The sequence below is a fragment of the Haliotis rubra genome, unplaced genomic scaffold, assembly GCF_003918875.1.
Source record: "Haliotis rubra isolate DU_JTF1 unplaced genomic scaffold, ASM391887v1 Scf199, whole genome shotgun sequence".
Lineage (NCBI taxonomy): Eukaryota > Metazoa > Mollusca > Gastropoda > Lepetellida > Haliotidae > Haliotis > Haliotis rubra.
Genome location: NW_025765991.1, coordinates 36,551 through 59,994, shown reverse-complemented (window position 1 = coordinate 59,994; position 23,444 = coordinate 36,551). Strand labels below are relative to the sequence as shown.

The 23,444-nt window shown below is 39.1% G+C and overlaps 1 protein-coding gene across 2 annotated transcripts; it reads right to left on the bottom strand.

Moving 5' to 3' along the window:
* Window positions 1–2,914: 2,914 nt before the first annotated feature.
* LOC124275135 (BTB/POZ domain-containing protein 3-like) lies at window positions 2,915–13,991 on the bottom strand. 2 transcript variants are annotated; one of them, XM_046710626.1, is made up of 3 exons: window positions 13,832–13,991; window positions 4,519–4,799; window positions 2,915–3,188 (listed from the first exon to the last, which is right to left on the bottom strand). In XM_046710626.1, the coding sequence occupies exons 2-3, from the start codon at window positions 4,788–4,790 to the stop codon at window positions 2,930–2,932; spliced, it is 531 nt and encodes a 176-aa protein (XP_046566582.1). In that variant the 5' UTR covers window positions 4,791–4,799; window positions 13,832–13,991; the 3' UTR covers window positions 2,915–2,929. The 2 variants fall into 2 exon arrangements, with proteins under 2 accessions (XP_046566582.1, XP_046566581.1); XM_046710625.1 differs by having other exon boundaries at window positions 13,846–13,990.
* Window positions 13,992–23,444: the final 9,453 nt, after the last annotated feature.

Sequence of the window (23,444 nt, the reverse complement as noted above, 5' to 3'; positions counted from 1 at the left end):
CCCAGCCTATATTGTGATCACAGAGACTGATATTTGCTTCCATGGCATCTTTAAGGATGATATTTGTTGTGTTATCTATATGGAACTTGTAATCAATTATCTTTTGATGATTGGTACTAGTAATGGGTACACACCTAGTTCTGCGCGACAGCCAAGTTATGTGTTTTTCTTGCCTACTCCCTAGCAATGATTTACAAACCTGAAGCTGTAGCTTTTCTGGGAGCAGTGTGTCAATATTTTTTAACATTGTAAAATCTACACCCCAGACTTCACAATTGTATAACATTTGTTATAATGAGTATGAGCGCATGAGATCTTTGTCGGGATCGAAACAATCATTTTATTTGCCCCTCACACACTACACAAATACAAGTGAACATAACCCAAACAAACACAAATAAAAGTGAATATTGCAACAGCAGCAACAACAACAACAGCAACAGCAACAACAGCTACGTCAACAATAATATTTATCTCAACAGTATTTATTGGGATTATTTGAGAGAAAAAAGCTTTATTCAATAAAAGCTTACTGTAGCCCCATTTTACAATGTCTTTAACAAGTTCATGTTACATGGTGCACTAGTTACTATATCTGACATGGAGTTAAGACCGGAAGTGTCTGGACCAACCGGAAGTTTCCAGCGTTGACCGACCAAGCGAAAGTTCCAGGACAGAAACTACTTGAAACCTTCTTCAGTAGATCATTAGTCATATCCCATTACAAGAGTGAGTGAGTGAGTGGGTGTGAGTGAGTGAGTGACCAGACATCGTACCCATGTGGGGAATCGAACCCAGGTCTTCAGCTTGAGGAACGGGCACACACACACACACACACACACACACACCTCCCATTTCTAGAAGACCAGCAATTGTGAGAAAATAATATTTATCCCAATATTCCCAGCCGAGATCTAATTTGGAAGGTTGACCAATGTGGCAGTTAGGTGAATATTATATTATCATCACTGTTTTCCTTGCTATAACCACTTCTTTCATTTTATATTGCCCTTGTATTTGTACAAGGCTGACTTTGTACGTCTCCTGTATCTTGTACTGCCATTGTATTTACTTTTTAGTGGTTTTTAATATTTACTTCAAAACATTGTTAATATTAGAGTACAATTGTTAATTATACAAACATTGTTGTTTCCACACTGTATTGATGATCACATTCGTTGTGATCACCAGGCATTAGGAAGGCAGGTGGAATCACTCTATAGAGCGTTGAGAAACTATTTCACACATTCAAAGCAGTACAATAGAATAACAGACAATTGCTGCTAGAAGATTATAACATTATATAATTAGGATATTTTGCAAACAGATATGACGCAGGTTTGACTCATTCAGTAGAAACATGAGACTATAGAACATGAAGTTACATGATGGACATAGAGTTACTTCCCTTAGACCATACACAAGACACACATATACACATGTATTTCAGTTGTTCATTTTAAACATGGTCGTTCATACAGAATTGATATGTACATCTATAGGGTGAAATGCACAAGGACAGGTACTCTGTATATCATTATGTTTCCTGATTAACACTGTCAAGTATAAGGTTGTTTGGTCTTTGTCACGGTGCTGGCAGCGGTAATGACCCCTGCGTTAAGGGTCATTGGCTCAACCATGTGTGGTCGTCTAGAAACACCATAATGACCGCACCAGTGAACTAAGATAAAATAATATATATGAAAAAGAGCACAACCTAACTGTAATGTTAATACATTTATTAGGACTATAACACATGTAGACCTGAATAACCAAAATAAAGTTGTAATATGTAACAATGAGCTGAACTCCTATTAAGCCTTATATTCTTGTAAGACTGTATGGACATGAAGAATCAGTAATAATAAAAAATACCCCTGACAGGAATAGTCTGTTACATGAAGTAATAAGCGGAACGCCAGACTGAAGGTAAGATTACAAGGAACTTACCAACATATTCCTGTGTCCAGCGTTCCAAGAGGTCCTAGTTGGTGTGAGTCCACCTGGGAACTGACCCCAACTAGAATGGTTTGGAATTTATAGGGAGTTGGCGGACGTCAGAGGGGACAACCTCTGACTTGACCAAGAAAGATTGAAAATGATACTTGAAACTTAGAGACTGTGTTTCTCAAGCATCAGGTTTTAATATATAGCCAAAAAATATTCATTAATCTTATGAGTCAAATATGGACATGTGATAGCAGACGTTAGTGGCTACCATCACGTATGATTTTAATTGTTCTACATTAACTAATAATGAAGATATAGTCCCAATAAAGATTTGAAAATAGTCTTCCACTGGGATTAATAGAAGAAAATACTGCATTTCTCCCAAAATAAACAAGTTTATATAGATTAGACCATATAGCCCGAAAACTAAATATTATGGGCCCAGTTGCATGATACAAGATTTAGGTTACATTCAAAAGTTGACTTTAATTCTTGACATGATATATCCGTGACAAACACACATGGACTACATAAATTGTATTGAAGTCAACTTTAGTACAGGGTTTCGTCACAGTCTTGTGACGACAGCTGTCATCGATGTACATTCAGTTGATAATAGAATGCAAATTAGAGTGATGGTGTATTTACAAATATCAGGTTCCTGTATTTGCTTTCGCTTTCAATATTCAAATGGGAAATGTCAACAGTAGAATCAAAAAGCTCTGTCCATAATTTTAACTCTCTCTCTCCGTTGTCAGTAATCCAGATGGGCCCACAACCTTACTCAGATAATCCAGGGGCAGGTTGGTGAATATGATGTCATACCTCATGTCACCCAAGACATCTGTCTGTTCTCAGACGTGTCACTCACACCTTCCTTCCGGCATCTTTCCTTTGTCCAGGACAGAACTGCGTCAAATATATCTTTCTCTTCAGTTTCAGTGTGTTCGATTTGAGGAGCTTCCCTAGACAATCAGAGTTAAAGATCCACAAATCCTGGAGACTTGGTGACTCTCTTCCCTCCTTCAGTCAAGATCTTCAGGGCCTTCTGTTCCAAGTCCAGTTCCCCGTAACCATGACACTCCTCCAGGATCTGGCAGACATTGTCCTGTGACAGGGACTTATCCAGGAAAGTTACACAGAGATCGTACAATGCATCAAGAGAATATTTTCTGGATGTGTACATTAGGCCTGTGACTGTTTCAGCGTTGATTCGGGCCTCGTCTGTGTATATATACCTACAATAAATGATAATGGTTCATTTGGAGACAAACTTGTTCTTGTGAATCACCGCTCTTTGAAACATTACTTCCCATAAATATTCAGAACGTTAAGCATGCCATATCGGGAGGATGATGTGGGCAATGAAGATGGAGAGGTAACACATTCTTCAGTACTTCCAGCTTAGCTATGGGTGATATTGGTACATACTTTGTTTCACGATTTGTGGTACTCTGAACTTCAGCTTGATACTCAACAGTTTTGCCAAAAAACATATAGGGTTTGCATCTGCTATTGTAGTACGTTATCAACCCAAATATGGAAGGCGATTTGGAAGGCCATGGGAGAAACTGAAAAGTGACATTTGCTGAGTAAGGCCTGGCATTATCTTGCTGAAACTCCCTCTGGTGGTCTATGACCATGTAAATCCTTAAACTTTCGTCTCTCTACCGAATAGCAGTTACATTGCCCTGAAGGCGCACAAAGTTCGACTACTGCGCGTATGATATTGCTCCACATCATGATACCATCATCGATTCCGCAAATAAAGTACCTGGATGTGCTTATCTGAGGTAATCTGAGGTCTACCAGTTCAAGCCCTCTCTTGCTTAGAATTGGTTTGATGATATCAGTCCAACAAACGACCGATGGTACCCTGGCAAACATTGAGGTGACTTGCAACGGCAGACTGAGACTCTCCAGCCTCAGACCTCCAACGGCAATGTTTCGATGTACAGCCGTGAGTTGCGGCATAACGATATACTTTCGTTTGGGTAAAAATGCCAATGACCGTCTAAAAGTGCAAACCGGCCTTATAGGCAATGCCACTGCTCACGATTCTTTAAAACTGCACGTGCATATTCCGAACCACTTTTTTTCCCATTATATTTTTCATGCAGGTTGACACTTTCGAACGTAAACATGTATTACACAGTTTCCAATGCCTTTTGCGCTGTGCATTCGTTCCATGGACACAAAGCAGCATTATAATGGTGAAATTAAATCAATCAAACGCCATTTATATGCCAAACTAATTAAACGGCGTCCATAATGTCCATGTCATATCGTAGCTTAACATATATGATTGCAGAACTTAGTTTGCAGTTTCTGACATAGATTGCCATGAATGCTTTGAAAATGACTTCTAAGCTGTCAGGGGTGGTTACCCCCCCCTTCATCACCAGGAGGCCACGGAATACGTATTAGTAGCGTTGACAGAACGTTGATTTAACACTTTTAGATAAATCAAAATAATCTTATTCTGTATTAAATAATATCTGCCCAGCGAATATGGAAGGTATTTTCATTTTGTAATGAATGAATTGCAAATTAGTAGATTAATCACACCTTAAGAATTCCTTGAAGATGTCTGCCTCAATATCCGGGATGGTTACCTCCTTTTTTCCGCCATTGGGCCACGGAACATCGCATCGAACACACAGCTGCGACTGACAAGAACATATAGCGGTGAGCTCGGACCACCTGTTGCTGTGACCCCACCCTGAAGGTGACGTCACTGAAGTCTTCTGTTTCGAGCATGCGAAGATTGCACTGTTTAACTGTCTTCCTTGCCTGCCAGTTGTCCACATACCCAGATTCTTGTCTTTTTTAACGGACATCGTGTAGTTCTGAACAGACAAAACGAGAACATATATATATATATCACTGAGTGGTTGGTGAAACACTGAATATATATAAGTAAACCAAGTAGTGTAAACATGATTCGATTACAACTAAGAACAGAAATTCACTTCACCACATTTCATTGTTCCAGCAATCCTCAACAGATGATGTATTGAGAAATTACTGACATCTTCAATTATTTTGAATATATTTTGAACTGAAATGAAGATATCTTAAATAGAGATTCAGGGGCGACTTTGTAAACAAACATTATCAAAAATCTGTCAGAATTGATGACAGAAGTACATGGTTACGTACTTCGTTACGCTTAATCAGTGTATTTTACGTGCGAGAGAGAAAGAGAGAGTTTGGTTTGGTCGTTGTTTAAAGCCACACCCAGGAATATTCCAGCTATATGGCGGCGGTCTGCGTAAAGTCGAGTCTGGACCAGACAATCCAGTGTTTTGATTGAAATCATTGGTTGGTACCTTTCCTAGATGATTGCCTTTTACTCGTGACTCATAACCTGTATTTTATACTTTCAATTTGAACGAAGTACTCCGGCCGTTTCATGTTTTCCCAAGTTAAATACTGCAGACTCCAGAACTTCTGTCATCATTTCCCACAGAATCACCAAGTTTGATAGTGGGGCCGGCTCGCGCAATGGAAAACCCTGTAAAGCGACATCATTAATGAAATGTTAACGGTTTACGACGATTCGTATGGCGTGTATGGAGAGAGAGAGAGAGAGAGAGAGAGAGAGAGAGATTAAATAGATTTTGACATAAAGAGAGCCGGATAATAACGTCATAGTTCTAGAATCTGTACTTTACTAAGAAATTGTAATCCCAAATATGACATTGCATTTTGTTGCATTTGACCACTTTCTAAAATGGCATTGTGTATTTCATGGCTTTCGGCCGTGAGACCGTGCCAATCAACACTTATCAGAGGGGTACACAAAGTCCGCGGTCTAGACTACCAGTTGTCCGACTTCCATTTTGGAAGGAAGCCGCGGTGGCTGAAGCGGTCTAGGCGTCTGACTTTGTGTACTGGCGATTAGGGTGCCTGACTCTGAGGGTGCGGGTTCGAATCCCGGATGGGACTCAACCCCAAAAGTACTAGAATCTGTACTTTACTAAGAAAGTGTAATCCCAAATATGACATATGTTGTAACGTCATATAAACATTCAGTGTGATGCAGCCAAAGTGCTTGAGCTCGAAACGAGAGGCCGAAGTGAGTATTGTGAGTATTGTGAGTATTAATGAAGAACATCCTTAGAAACGGATTATAGAAATTCGACGCATGCGCACCACATGTCACCATGACACCTCGCTACCGTTGATACAAGAATTGAACGGGTTACAGGCCTATTATTATCTAAATTTACTGTCATTAAAATAACAGTACGCCGTCGGTTCCAAATGAATTCCCGTCAAATACTCAATAACACCGGAAAATTCGCCAACACATGATGTTTATCTCTAAATACATTTGAATAAAAATTAAATTCAATTACTTCTATTTGAGAATTCTATAATTCATTTCAAGATATCTATAATTCATTTCAAGACATCTATAATTCATTTCAAGATATCTATATTACTTATCATTTCATATCTATAACCATTCTATAATTCATTTCAAGATATCTATAATTCATTCCAGACATCCATAATTCGTTTCAAGATATCTATAATTCATTTCAAGATATCTATAATTCATTTCAAGATATCTATAATTCATTTCAAGATATCTATAGTCAGTCCGAGACATCTGTTCATTCCAAGACATTCTAATTCATTTCATATCTATAATTCATTTCGAAGATATCTATAATTCATTTCAAGATATCTATAATTCATTTCAAGATATCTATAATTCATTCAAGACATCTATAATTCATTCCAAGACATCTATAATTAATTTCAAAGATATCTATAATTCATTTCAAGATATCTATAATTCATTCCAAGACATCTATAATTCATTTCAAGATATCTATAATTCATTTCAAGATATCTATAATTCATTCTCAAGACATCTATAATTCATCCAAGACATCTATAATTCATTTCAAGATATCTATAATTCTATATATTCATCTATAATTCATTTCAAGACATCTATAATTCATTTCAAGATATCATAATTCATTCAAGATATCTATAATTCATTTCCAAGATATCTATAATTCATTCCAAGACATCTATAATTCATTTCAAGAATTCTATAATTCATTTCAAGATATCTATCTATAATTCATTTCAAGACATCTATAATTCATTTCCAAGACATCTATAATTCATTTCAAAGACATCTATAATTCAAGTCAAAGACATCTATAATTCATTTCAAGACATCTATAATGCATTTTCTAATGCATCTAGACATCTATAATCATTTCAAGACATCTATAATTCCATTATTTCTGTGACATCTATATTTCATTTCAAGATATCAGCTATTATTTCCAGATATAGCTGATATGCTTCATCTTCTTCATCAGCTGAAGATATCTCTAATTTCATTCAAATTATCTTTAAAACAATTTAAGATATTAGTATTTCTGAATAAATGTGAAAACGGCTTCGCCATACTGTCAAAGTGATGCTCTTGTATTTACATGTGAACTTAGTTAATATTGCAGTTGTTTATCACATCATATAGCTTTGTTGTTTGTTTGCTTGTCAGAAATTGAAACGTAAATATGTCATTATTAACATTTCATCACAATTTTCCAGCGTCCCTAACGTCCTGTTCAGCTTCGAAAAGAAGCACACAAAGGGACGATGACACTATAAACAGTGATTTCTACTTAATGCATGTTTTGACTTGAGCAAGATTGTTAAAGGACACAACTCTGTAAAAAGCTCTTCCAAAAGGCTGACGTGTGAATTATGCACATAGTTCAGTTAAAGGTCACATGCAACGTAAAACACAACTTTGCAGATTCTGATACCTTTCGGTATGGACTTACCGAAACAAATCATCAAAAATGCAAATTCAACTTATAAAGTTGAAAAATAACGCGATGAAAAAAACCGCGCGAAATCGTCGTTCAAACGATTCACTAACTTTCCCCCAGCGCTTGGGGGAATTGAAGTGGTTTCAAAAGCTGGGCTGCGCTCATAGCACGTGCGCAGTGAAATAGGTTCGCGCAACTTGGAAGCGGGTTGTCCGGTGACTATTCGGTGAAGGCTTTGGTGTGAGCTATTTTTCTAATGTTTTGTTGATATTTCACAGGCGCGAGCTTTTTAGTACAGTAGATTACCGATTTAACTCTTTATATAATTTCATTTGTCTATTTCACAACACGTTCTTCTTACCGAGTCACTTTCTCAGTTCGATACTTAAAAGCAATGTCATTATTTATAGCGTCGACAGAATTTCTTACTGTGATATAGATATGTCGTTGTCACAGACAAAACTCAGTGTCTGTTTTATTGGCACCTATGTGTCTGCCTGCCCGTCTGCTAATGACAATATTCAATAAACAATTTCAATCACTGACCACATGCAATTGGAACTTAACACCTAACAGGCTATACACCATAAACAAAACGCATTGATTTATGGCCCGAGTTCGGTCTCTGTCACATTATGTAATTACACAGACAGACAGATGTGATACTTGTACACATGACATGTTATGATGTCTGTTGATTGCAAAATGTTATACACAAAAAATGAGCATGTATTTACAAAACCGAACATCTCTATATATACACACAAAAATGAGCCGTGAAGGCGGCATCTGCAAATGAACCAGCCGTTACACTTGAGTGCACACTCACCCGCTCTGACGGGGTTGGGTATCCCGGCTGCTTCGTTTCTTGGAAGTAAAACCCAAGTACAAAATATTGCACTTTTGATTTGCGATTGTACGCTTATAATTTTGTTTTTATGTTTTTTCATAACCCGCAATGTATATTATATGTCATGAATAAGTGATAATTGTGTTTTAATTATGTTTGATGTTTTGGTTGCATGTGACCTTCATGGTATCAACGTTATCGTACACGTCATACTGTGATAGCCACATGGTGTGTTACGTCACGGAATCTCTTTGGGTACAACTGATTGTTACAATATGTATATTACAGTTGTTTACGTGTCGCGGAATCTAGGGTACAAGTGGTTGTTACAATATGTATATTACAGTTGTATACATGTCGCGGAATCTAGGGGTACAAGTGGCTGTTACAATGTGTATATTACAGTTGATTACGTGTCACGGAATCTATTGGTACAAGTGGTTGTTACAATGTGTATATTACAGTTGTATACGTGTCACGGAATCTAGGGCTACAAGTGGCTGTTACAATGTGTATATTACAGTTGATTACGTGTCACGGAATCTATTGGTACAAATGGTTGTTACAATGTGTATATTACAGTTGTATACGTGTCACGGAATCTAGGGGGTACAAGTGGCTGTTACAATGTGTATATTACAGTTGTATACGCGTCACGGAATCTATTGGTACAAATGGCTGTTACAATGTGTATATTACAGTTACACCCACTATCAAAAGCTATACTCGACCTGATGCAAAAAGTTGGGACACTCAAGTAGGAAGAAACAAACTCCATGAATTGAAGCCAACAATCGGTTATACCTACTCGGGTTGTCAGTCAAGACGCGATGAGGTAATTTTACGACGATGTCGTATTGGCCACAGTCGATTTACACATGACTATCTGCTGAAAACGGATGGTGGATGGACCCCCAATGTGTGTCTCTTGCGATGAGGTGTTCACCGTCAAGCATATTCAGCTTGAATGCGTGGACTTATCGCCTGCAAGGCACTCACATTATGATGCAACAAACCTAAAAGATCTGTTCTGACGCGTGAGCGCCTATCTGATACTGAACTACCTGAGGGGTTAGTTGACCTGTATCATAAATTGTAACTGTGAAATGTAACAACCATAAATTGTAACTATGAAATGTAACAAACCGCCTGCCTTTAAATTTGATGCTATGACTTTTTCTGCTTTTGAATGACAATGTAATCAATAAAATCAATCATTCCGGGTATGTACTTACAATATTTACTAATGCAAACTTGTTCTCGTCACTATATGGCTGGAAAAATGCCGATGTGACGTAAAGCTCAACTCAACTCAACAACGTGTCACGGAATCTATGGGTACAAGTGGTTGTTACAATGTGTATATTACAGTTATACCATTAGGGTGTGGTCATGTTATCAACATCCACAAATTTTGGTCTCTTTTACGTGCAAATAACAAGAAACTTCAAGTTGGAGCTATTGTGAAGGGAGACAAGCTTCTCAATACCCCGATAGAGGTATGCGACGCCATTGCTGACCACATGAAATCTGTGTTCTGCTCAAATCTGGATGACAGCTTTGACAACGCCTTTAAAGAAGAGATAATGGAGAAGGTTAAGCATCTCAGAGATGAGATTTACTCTACTCAATATGATCTGAAGGAACTTATGACATCAAGCAGTGAGATAGAGAACATATGTAGGCAACTTAAGAATAACAAAGCTGCAGGCTTCGACGGAATCTCGTACGAACACCTGAAATATGGGGGACCCTACTTGTATACTTTTCTTTCGGAGCTCTTTAACAGGATTCTCACAACAGGACACATACCTCATCCATGGAAAAGGGGAATAATTGTCCCTATCTACAAAGGCCATAACAAAGAGAGAACATCTCCGGATTCATATAGAGGGGTAACCATATGTATAAATCGTGTAATAATGGAATATTTGTTACTCCCCAAATCAAAGATTTACTTTTGCTTCTCTTTGCAGATGATATTGTTACGTTTTCATTCATGGTAAACGGACTGCAGAGACAGATAAATATTCTTCAAACATTTTGTGACACATGGGGACTAGAGTTGAATATGGAAAAATCTAACATAGTTGTCTTTAGAAATGGGGGTATAGTGGCACATTCTGAAAAATGGTTATTCCGTGGCAAAAGTATTAATGTTGTTTCATATTATAAATATTTGGGTCTTCTATTTTCCAGCCGATTAAATTGGTCCATGGCATCTAAAACCCTTGCAGCACAAGCTAAGAAGGCATTATTTCCTATTTTAAACTGTTTAAGGCTAATAAGTTTATTTCATTTGACTCAGCTTGCTTACTTTTGACACTAAAATAGCACCAATATTGTTATATGGATCTGAAATTTGGGGAGTAAACTATTTCGAAGCTATAGAAAATGTGCATGCATCATATTTTAAAAGATTTCTTACTGTAGGTAAATTTGCTTCCAACAAAGCCGTACTTGGCGATACAGGCCGCTATAGCATGCATATTGAGAGTCAAATGAGAGCTATCAGATACTGGATTAAACTTATAAGAATGCCTGATTATCGCTACCCCTATCAAAGCTATCAATTATTATTATCCCTAGACAAACGTGGAAAGTATTCTTGGGCTTCTGGTGTCCGAAATGTGTTATTTTCAAGCGGGTTTTCTTATGTTTGGTTTAAGCAAGATGTTGGTGATATAAAAATGTTTTTGTTAACTTTTAAGCAACGAATAAAAGATATATATATTCAGAATTGGCACGCATCAGTAAATTCATCGAGTTTTCTAAGTCATTATTCACAATGTAAATCGATGTTCGGACCTGAAAAATATATTAGGGTCCTTAATGATAAGTCCCTTTTAAGAAATTTTTGTAAATTTAGAATCTCTCTACATGCCTTAAAAATACAGCGTTATAGAAAGATAAAAATACATTGGAAGATTTATCATGTTCTCATTGTTCTTCTGGTAAAACTGAAGACGAACGTCACTTATTATTAGACTGTGAGGCATTCTCTGCTGGCCGAAAGAAGTATCTAAAATGCTTTAATGATGCCCCACAAACGATATATAAAATACTTAATTCTAATAACGATGACACTATTAAATCAGCTGCCATTTTCATAAAACATTTGATGTCCATCCTTAAATCACATGTAAAACCATAATTTCGTGTCACGTGACCAATATTTGTTAAAATGAAAATTCAACTGTACTATGGGCCACTGTGCCTACATTACTGAATAAAACCTGTCTGTCTGTCTGTCTGTCTGGTAACCCTGCTGCCAGTAATATCGAAACTGTTTGAAATGGTAATTTCCAAGAGAATTCCACAGTTCAACGACTGTAAGACATTCCCAGATCACCAGCAGTGCGGGTTCCAAAGGGATTATCCTCGACACACACCTCCTTCATAGTGCAGGAATCCGTTCATCATTACCTGGAGAGGAATGATAAAGTTCAAGTTGTCTTTCTCGATAGCACCAAAGCTTTCGATACAGTGTGGCACGAGGGGCTTCTTTGGAAACTGAACCAGCTAGATATACCTAGACCCATATGGAAGGCTCTGGACAACACATACAAAGGCATGACGAGCAGTGTAATGGTCAATGGAACTATATCAGAATTGTTTACTCTTGAAAGGGGAGTGAGGCAAGGGAGTGTGCTCTCGGCAAAATTATATCTCGTTTACATCAACGACCTTCTGAAAGCCTTGGATTCGACAAAGAAGGGAGCAATGGTGTTAGACTCCATATTGCAGCACCGACACAAGCTGACGACATCTGTCTCATCAGCCCAATCTCATCTTATCTTCAGGACATGGTCGCTCTTTGTGAGACTTTTAGCAAAAAATGGAGATTCACATTTTCACCTGTTAAGAGCAATGTAATGCTATTTGGTAAATCAAAGAAGAAGGACTGCAACATAATCCTCTATCAAAAAGAAATACCAATCTCAGACTCACTCAAACATGTTGGTGTGACTCTTAATTCACAATTCAATTCCTGGGACAGGACGGTCAGTGCAAGCTCCAAAATGAAATCTTCAACGATGATGCTGATGAAGTCTGGTTGCCACTGCAAAGGTTTAAACCCAATCACTAGTGCAAACCTCGTAAGAACTGTAAGCATCCCAAGAGCCCTATTCGGCTCAGAGTTGCGGTTTAACCTTACTAAAGGCGAGATTATAACTCTCGAACGAGCCCAACGTTTCTGCCTAAAAGTGTGCCAACGCTTACCAAGATCAACAAGAACAGACATCTGTAACTCATTAATAGGATGGAGCCCTTGGAAGCAGCAATACATATGAGAAAGCTGTTCTTCTTTGGTATCCTCTGCAATACCCAACACCATCTCCTTGCACACCAGGTTTTCCTCAACAGACTTCATGCCTTCAAGAACAAATGCACAGGACTTACTCAAGGATTCCTTCCGGATATATGCCAAATTCTTGAACATTATAACCTGCTGCCTCACCTACATTCCTTCCTACAGACTCATCAGTTTATGCCTCAATCATCATGGAAGAGAACTGTGAAGAAAGCTATACAGGAACAGGTGGAGGAAGAGTGGCTGCACCGGACGTCGTCAGATCCAGACCTGAAGCACTTTCTGAATATTCATTCTTCCATCAAACCTCATCCAGCCTGGAAGATTGCAAAGGCCTTGCCAAGACTGAAGAAGAAGTGCACATTCCTAGTGCAAATGTGTTCTGCATGGCGCCCAGACAAAGTTCCTGGTACCTGTTCTGACTGTGGCTGTGATCACAACGACTGGTTAACACATATTGTATGTTGCTGTGCTGCTAACGAGTCTGCGAGAGACACTCTGTGGTGCAACATCGCCAGTATCAACCCAATAGAGCTGAGTGTCAGTCTCCACACAAGATCTGATGCAGACATAGTATCCTGCATCCTGTCCTGCCAGCCCCCAGTCACCCTGCAGGTAGATGACCTCAAGCTGTACCAGTCTGTGCTGATCGAGGGGTTCTACAGCCTCTGCCACGATACTGACTCTTAAATTACACGCATAACAAATTATCCATGATTTAATTTAATTGTTTTTCCCTGCTGTTCTTGTAATCTCCTATGGAGGAATAAAAGAGTATATATTACAGTTATACCATTAGGGTGTGGTCATGTTATCTACATCCACAAATAACTACCTCTGGCTAGTCTATACCACAACACACTGTACACTAGACAAATCATCGTTCCGTACAGATGTACGTACAGTGTACACCTTACCTGAGCTGGTACAGATGGTTTGAACACAGAGAGGGCGAGAGCAACTTTCACCTGTCGGATACCTGTAATCCTAGTTTCGGTTTGACCCGACTTCCGTTTAATCAGTGTATTTTACGTGCGCTTTATTTAATATCAAACGGAGGACAACTCTGTGATTAACGTATTGTAAGACCAGAATAACACTCACCCCCAACCCCTCCCCCATACAGTCTAACGTCAGTAGAACGTTGTTGTCATCCAGTAACAGCATTTAAATCTACATGTTATCAATGCTGTATTCAATAGAAGCCTATCTACATTGGAGATATATATCTTCCTCTGTAACAATGTCTCTTACATATACGTTTTACAATTTTGATTAAAAGAAACTTTCAGCAATCGTCAGCAAGAGATGTTCATTTCCAAACAATGTTGATCTTGAATCCGAAGACTGGAAGATCATTCATCCCAAGAAGTGTTACACTGCATCATGTAAATAGCTGAAAATAATGCTGGAATGAAGCACTGATTTTATTCAGGGTATACGAAAGGAAAGGCTGTATCCTCCTTTGCCAGTGTTGAGATCACCATGTACATGATCATTCATGTTGTTTATACTAGAAATCTAAATAAACATATTCCTAAAATTCTCAATAATTTCTGGTCATACTATAACACTCACCCCAACCCCTCCCCCATACAGTCTAACGTCAGTAGAATGTTGTTGTCATCCAGTAACAGTATTTAAATCTTCATGTTATCAACGCTGTATTTTCAGTAGAGGCCTATCTACATTGGAGATAGATGTCGTCCTCTGTAACAATGTCTCTTATATATACAAATCTGATTAAAAAGAAACTTTCAGCAATCGTCACATGGGACTCAACCCCAAATGTACTAGAATTTGTACTTCAATAAGAAAGTGTAATCCCAAATGTACAAGTATATGCATGCATACATTCTGTGTCCTGTATAACACCGGAGAGGCAGCGGAGGTCCGGTGTCGGTTTCTATATTTTACCTAATACTGGACTAAATCTTCGACTATAACCTGAATATGTGTTGAGCGACAAATTTCAACTCTTATATAAAGCACATGTACATTAAGTAAGGGCAGGTGCTGAAATGAATGATCTGGACAAGGCTACAATGAGCTTATGTCAGCACCGTGAGGGACATAACTCTGTAAAGACTCTTCTAAAAGAAAACCAGAATCTACTGACTTTCAAAAGATAAAATCCGCATCAGCAATCAGTGTATTATGGGAGTTTATTATGTTGTTTAATCCAATCCAACCCAATCAGTTTATGTAAATGTGTTTTTGAGTGTTAACTAATCTCCAGTACCGCTATGTGAAGCCCATTTCTGGTTTCCCCGCCGTGATATGTGAAGCCCATTTCTGGTTTACCCCGCCGTGATATTGCTGGAATATTGCTAACAGCGGAGTAAAACCATACTCACTCACTCTTTTTCATATACTTTCGCCAACTTGACACATTTTCGAAGACTGATTATACATATGACAAATAAACTGAGAGGTGTTAACACAAGCAGTGACAATAGTTGAGCTGGGAGCAGGGTTCTCAAACTAATCGCCAATTCGTGTGGCAAGCTATTTTTCGGTTGTGTAGAGTGAGTGAGTGAGTGAGTGAGTGAGTGAGTGAGTGAGTGAGTGAGTGAGTGAGTGAGGAGTGAGAGTGAGTGAGTGAGAGAGAGTGAGTGAGTGAGTGAGTGAGTGAGTGTGAGTGGGTGGGTGGGTGGGTGGGTGGGTGGGTGGGTGGGTGAGTGAGTGAGTGAGTGAGTGAGTGAGTTTTACGCCGCTTTTAGCAGTATTCCATCACTATCACGGCGGGGACACCAGAAATGGGCCTTAACATATTGTACCATTTTGGGAATCGAACCCGGGTCTTCAGCGTGACGAGCGAACGCCTTAACCACTAAGCTACCACATCGCCCGGTTGTGTTGAACCTAAGATAACTCGAACTCCCTTCGAGTTCCACACACCATTGTTTGACTGTTGTTTCTTTTCCTTCTTACATTATATGAACTTACGTCTTAGAAGTCCTCATCTCTATCAAAGGTTAGCTGGGATATTTGTAGTTGTACATGTTTACCTTTCTAAACTGTCAGCTGAACGAGACAGGAACATAAACATCAATTCAAACATTGAATCTAATCGAATCTATTCAATGATTGTATCGTCCGACTCTGGCCAGGTGCAAAATCCCCATGAGACTTGTCTTCAATTAAAATTGACGGCTCTGTAAATGTTTATTTTAGTAGTAGCTTTTTGTCCATAAACACGACACGTTGCGATGCATAACTACGTGTGGTATACATAGATTATCCACCAACTGTATGATACTGGGGCACAAGGTGTTAAGGTCGTCCAAGCGGCCACGTTTCACGGTTCTGGCCCGGGAAAGCGGAATTTTGGACCAAACCTCCTCAATTTAGGTGTCGCTTTTGCGGAACGATCAAGCTACAGTGAACACCGAATTTAGCGTTCCTGGGACTCTCAACACACAAGAAAAACAAAAAAATGTGAGTCGTCGTCTGATACCGTAGTCATGGTAGAAATTTAATAAATAAATAACAATAAATGTTTGAGTCACAGACTGTTCACCGATGTCACATTGATGGATCATGAGTCTAGGAATGGTCTTGTGCCGCCGTCTATAGAGAATGGTCTTGTGCCGCCGTCTATAGAGAATGGTCTTGTGCCGCCGTCTATAGAGAATGGTCTTGTGCCGCCGTCTATAGAGAATGGTCTTGTGCCGCCGAGTGTAGAGAATGGTCTTGTGCCGCCGTCTGTAGAGAATGGTCTTGTGCCGCCGTCTATAGAGAATGGTCTTGTGCCGCCGTCTATAGAGAATGGTCTTGTGCCGCCGTCTATAGAGAATGGTCTTGTGCCGCCGTCTATAGAGAATGGTCTTGTGCCGCCGTCTGTAGAGAATGGTCTTGTGCCGCCGTCTATAGAGAATGGTCTTGTGCCGCCGTCTATAGAGAATGGTCTTGTGCCGCCGTCTATAGAGAATGGTCTTGTGCCGCCGTCTATAGAGAATGGTCTTGTGCCGCCGTCTGTAGAGAATGGTCTTGTGCCGCCGTCTATAGAGAATGGTCTTGTGCCGCCGAGTGTAGAGAATGGTCTTGTGCCGCCGTCTGTAGAGAATGGTCTTGTGCCGCCGTCTATAGAGAATGGTCTTGTGCCGCCGTCTATAGAGAATGGTCTTGTGCCGCCGTCTATAGAGAATGGTCTTGTGCCGCCGTCTATAGAGAATGGTCTTGTGCCGCCGTCTGTAGAGAATGGTCTTGTGCCGCCGTCTATAGAGAATGGTCTTGTGCCGCCGTCTATAGAGAATGGTCTTGTGCCGCCGTCTATAGAGAATGGTCTTGTGCCGCCGTCTATAGAGAATGGTCTTGTGCCGCCGTCTATAGAGAATGGTCTTGTGCCACCGTCTATAGAGAATGGTCTTGAGTGAAACGAAGGAAGGTATTTCCTTTAGCAGGTCGTCTGGAAATCCGATGTTTTCATAGCAATTCGCCTTTTGGCTTTACCGGGAATAGACAATATTGAAATTCGCTTTCCCATGCCGACACCCGTTTTGCCGCTCAGGGTTGCGTCCCGGGGGTACGCCAGAAAGCCATGATCGTGTGTACACCTGATTACTTCTCTAGAATTGTCAGCACGATACTAGTAAGTTTCACTAGGGAGACTATATAAGGTTGTAGAGTATCCCTGGTTTCACCAAAGTGGAAAACGTCTGAGGCCTGCATCACTCCGGGCTTTCCCCCCATATTATAACCGACTAGAGTTCCAAACCTCCCACTGTATCATGCGGGCCACCAAACCGAAACATGAGTCCCATGAGTGAGTGAGTGAACGAGTTAAAAATTAAAGTCACTTTGGCCAAATTTCAGCCATATGGTGACTAAAACAAGTTACAGATTAACAATAAGTAAAGATAGATTATAAAATCCTGTCAACGGAGGACAGTAGACGTGGGGGTTCAAATGGGCCATGGATTGAATAAAAACAAATCTTTCGCGGAAAGAAAACACCGGCATGTTGACACAATATCAAAGCAAAATGAACATGTTTGGCTGGAATTTAGTCATTTGACGTTGTGACCCGCCTTTGCATCATTACACCAAAACTATGTAGCTGCTGTTTTGTCAACAGCCATTAGCTTCTTTGCAGGTACTTCTGCAGTCACGTTTCATAAGGGCAGATAACTCTGAACGGCAAAACTGAAAATGCCTCATTGGGAGTGTCCTCTTCTCTAAATCTCCGCTATAAATCGACAGATGACCTGATAGGGCCACGCTGTTAGGACCCCTTGTGTAAGGGCTATATTGTTTGTTTCACGGATTTGGCTTGCCATTATATCGTTGCTCGGTTTAAATAATATCACAAATGTATTTGTGTTGCTCGGGATCATTTGTATTACAAAACATATGTTTGAAATGAAGTTTCTGTGATATTTGGGATTTATGAGAAAATGATAGATAATTCTATGTCGGAAGGGTAAACACGATTTCTACAGTTTTGTGTGTTGTCTAACGCGACACTCAGCAATATTCCAGCTATATGGCGTCAATTTGTAAATAATCGAGTCTGGAAGAGACAATCCAGTGATCAACAGCATGAGCATCGATCAACGCAGTTGAGATACGCTGAAATGTGTCAACCAAGTCAGCGAACGTGATCACCCGATCCCGTTAATCGCCTCTTACGACAAGTATGGGTTAGTGAAGATCACTTCTTCTTCACGGGTGAATTTCTACAGTACTTTCTACAGTAAGTAATTTCTTAATAAATGTGAAAACGGCTTGCCATACGCTCAGAGGTCTGGGGTGTACCCGATCTAAGGACAATTGTTAGGACAATGCGGTTTCATATTACCGGGTGTTAGTGAATAGATTACTGTAATACTATAATGAGCCCAGGACACAAAATAGAACCGACGATAGAATCTTGTCAAATACCACAGGGTTCATTTTTTAGTTTACGAGAAAACTTTTTCGGCAAGAAAAGCTACTCATTCGCCATTGAACTTTCAGCCATCAGATCAGATCACACATTCCCGTCTGACGCCATGTGCATGTGTGCCTGGAGCCTTGACTGGGTTTCCGACCACCCGTTCTAGATTCATTGTAACCCATCCAACTATATTCCTGTCTATCTGATATACATAGTGTGGAACCAATGGCCAATGGAACCAGTTAACCCTGTGATAATAAGACTGGGCTCCTTTCTATCCGATATAGTAGAACCAAAGTCATCCCTAGAGAACCAGTTAACAGGGCTCCAGATAATTTTTCAACATCAGGAGTACGTACTCCATACATTTTCACTACAGGAGTACTGGGAATCCTTAAGAGTACATTATTGTTTCGTTTCATTTACTCATGCCAATAATGGTTTTCACCCCCCTCCCCACCCACACCCCGCACCTCCTCTCCAATAAAAAAAATTGAAGGGGGTGACAACCATTATTGGCATGTGTAGATATGCACCACAGCATTGATAGTCTTGTGTAAACAGGTCAACAAACAAAAAACCAATATTTTTCTTCAGATAAATACGTCTGTAAATGACCGTGTACTATTGCTGTGGTGCGTACCTGCTACGTTTTCTAAATTATTTGCTACCCGTACTGTGCATATTTTGTATCCGTACATGTGACGATACGGCCCTTATCTGGAGCCCTGAGCTAACCCGGTGGACATAAGACTGGGCACCTGTCTACAGAAATGCAGGGAAGACACTTGTGGCAACCGGAAATGATCACATTCTGGAAATATTGGGTGAACCCAAACACTGGGTGCTGGCACTGAACCCGGACAGAGGTCGCTGAAGCTGCTGTCCCAGTGTGAATGTCCTGTTGTCCTGATTCATACAATGTTTACATTATTCTCTACAACTGTTTGTTATCAGCGGCAATACCCTTCCTGTTGATGGACGACAGACGGGACCGGTCGTTCGTAGATCTCTATTAACACACGTTGTTTGGGTGTGAAATTAACCATTTCCGACAGATGAAACTTAGTTGATATGGAGGCTAAGCCGTTGTATATTTATGAAATTGAGATTTGGGGCCAGCGTTTATTACAATGTGTGCACTTCGTGTAAAACGAGTTCATTCCCCCATTGCAGACAATAAAGTTTCGTCAGTGTAGAAACTATATCTGGTCATTGCGAGTAAATAGAACATAAACGTTTTACGCCGCTCTCATCAATATTCCAGCTATATGGCGGAGGTCTGTAAATAATCGAGTCAGACAATCCAGTGATCAACAGCATGAGCATCGATCTACACAACTGGGATGCGGTGACATGTGTCAACCAAGTAAGCGAACCTGACCACCCGTTGGACCACAAATTCTAACCCGGATCTTCATGGTTTGTTTCTTCTTCATCGCGATGAGCACACACAATATACCTATTGCTAATGATTCTTTTGAGAGTCGCATTCAGTACTATTGTTTGCGGAAACAGCCAAATGATTAAATAATGATTAGTAAAACACCAAGCATTTGAAATAACATTTTTTGTCAACACCTGCATATAATGCTATGGGTTCCTTTCCATGAAAACAACATATTTTCAGAAATTAAAATGCTAAAGTGTTTAAGTTCATGTTTGAGAGCTATATCAGAATATTCAGTATCGATCTCCGTACACGTTAAGGATACGGTGACACACCTGTTTATGCAAGGTGTACTACAGGCAGGGCATGACCTGTTTATGAAAGGTGTTCTACAGGCAGGGCATGACCTGTTTACCCTGGTGTCACAAACAGCGGGTGTCATCACTGATTTTCAGTGATCCGCTCTCAAAATTTTCATCACCATTTTGCCTCTTGACTTATACTATGTTTTCCAAGTAAAATTGTTACAATGTACATAACTTCTTTGAGAGGCATTTTAGAAGTTGTATAGATGAAGGAAAACCAAGTTCTATGGATAGTCAACTTCTTTATTGCAATGAGTGCGACGTTTCGGCTTGATAACGGTGTTAGTACCTACACCCGAAACGTCGCACTCATTGCAATAAAGAAGTTGACTATCCATAGAACTTGGTTTTCCTACAATGTAAAAGGTTGACAAAATAGAAACATTGAACAGAAAACTTGAACTTGAAAAGTATGGAGTTTGTAAATTCATGTATGATGATAAAAATTGATTGAACATTTTACAGTATTCCATCATTTCAAACATTGGCACTGATTAGCTGGAACTCTTTTATTTGTTGAATATCTTCCCAGGTTTTGTGAAGTACCTTGACCAAACAGCACAAGAATTGACAGACATGAATGTAAATGAAATTGTTTGGTGCTTTTGTGTTGTGTAAATGATGGATGAAAAAAGAGACAGCTGTAATACATACACATTGATGGATTTAGCTGGATAATAGAAAGGTCTTTCATAATGGCATAGTTGTAGATGTAACTCATTTGCTGCTGTTTAATTAATAATTGATGAAAAAGAATGTATTTCATCCTGTTTGAAAAGAATTAGTTGGGAATCAGAAAAAAAATCATTCATAGGTAAGAGATTATGATAATGTGTAAGGGGAGAAAACTATGATAAATTATGAATTGATCCAGCTGTAATTGTTGCCATTCATGTCAGACTAATCTAAAAAGATATTTCTATCAACATAAATAATGCACTTAATATATTTTCAATTTGCATCCTCTGAAAATTGTATTGTTATTCATCAGTGTTACAGTTGGAAGTTATTGTGAATGTGTCTATTGTTATTGGACTTTTAAGACACCATTTCAGAATAAATTTTTATTAACTGCACTCCACGTGTTCGTTATTAATTAGGTTAATTGTTTGCTGTAGTGTAAGTACTGTTATGTTAATCTGATAATATGTTCACCTTAAAAAGGTCTTCAGTTACAGTGGTACAGAATAAATACACCAGATCTACAATAAATCAATTCTATGGTCTAGTAAATCAGTATTGAAAATTGGTTCAAATATTCCCCATGCAGGTACCATAAGTCCATTTAGGTAAAGTAATTATTCACCTCTAAATAAGCCAAGAAAGAACTTGAAAAAAAAGCATCCAGTTTTGTCTTGCACTTTGTGTCCCACTCATGTTGATTGAAATAAATAGTTTCTAAATGGTGATGTGGCGATTCGTTGTTCCTCTGCGATTGTAACATGTAGTTACGCGCACATCGCCAACTGACAATATATGCGTGAATAAATACCCTATATCTATAAAACAGAGTCGATAGGACAAAACATTTTAAACAGAAAAAATACCAAACAAATAATTTCATCACATGAATAATACAATTGTGTTTGGTCCAGATCCACTCGAGGAGAGCTATCTTGATCTACATATTACTTATAATCTTGATTATCCAGGTCAAGAATTAACAACACTACTCCCATGTGGAAGTGGATGATTTGAATCCAGGTCAGGAAATACGTTGAGTCTTTTGCTTTGTTCATATGTTGATAAAGTAAACGTAATTGACTTCCCTTGGTAATATTTCCATTATTGTGACTTTAGAGTAGCTTCCCTTCATAAATGCTGCGCAACATGGTAAACGTTAACCTAGATATCTAGGTCATATGATTTATCGTGATGTGTCGTGAAGTACAGTAATTATTCACCCTTCAATCCGTGGATATGCTACAGAAACATTTTTGTAGCCCTTTCCCATTCCTCTGCGATTTCAATGAACTACTGGACAGTTTCGTAATGTACCGTTCAAGGGAAATTTGAAACCAGGAAGTATACATTGAGATTTGTCGCCATTATGCGATTGTGTCCTTGCCCAATTTAGCCTCGTTTTGGTACAGATATGAATATTCATGAGGCCTCATTAAGAATGGTCTATACTACTCACACTTTCGCTAAGGATCATAAAATTCACAAATTTACTTAAATGTAGATTCATAATTTGAAATTGTATCCATATATAACTGGAAAAATAATAATATGGTAACCCCTCTTTAGGCAAAGAGTCACTTTAATCTAATCTTACGCACTTGATACATGAGTAACCATCAAAATGGATGCCATGGCACCAGTCAACCATTTTGCAAATCATGAAACGAGTCATTGACAAGTACACAACACCTGTCAATAGCAGGTATGGGATCCACAAGATGAAATGACATACTGAAACATAGGATCCATGCTTACAATAAGCTTAGACATTTAAACCAAATTTGACCCCACATCATAGTTTTCTGTTGAATCAATGATTTGATCCTTAGCAAAGTGTGAATATAGTATAGTTCAGTCAATTTATCTTAGAGATAGTCATGAAGCTATTGATTTAACAAATGGTTTGAGTGTATGTTTGTGTGGCAGACTGACAGGGCGTTGCTGCATTTACCCACGTGTTTACGTTGAAACATGATGTGCGACTGACTGCGACGTACTGGGTCACGTGTTACTGACGTTATCCAGTCGTTTAGGATAACTCGATGAGTACCTTTCTAACGGAGAACGACAAATTGTTTCGTAGACGTTGGTAATTTGGGTTTAACGCACGGGTATTGTGATTTATATCATGATTAGACTGAATCTAGTATTGGAACTGCAAATAAAGGGTCTGGCGGTGTAAGGGCTGCACACCAG

Coding starts and splice junctions, on each gene's coding strand:
- LOC124275135 (XM_046710626.1), bottom strand. CDS start 4,790: ATGTCCGTTAAAAAAGACAAGAATCTGGGTATGTGGACAACTGGCAGG. Junction 3,189..4,518: donor ATCTTCAAGGAATTCTTAAG/GTGTGATTAATC, acceptor CATTTATTGTAG/GTATATATACACAGACGAGG.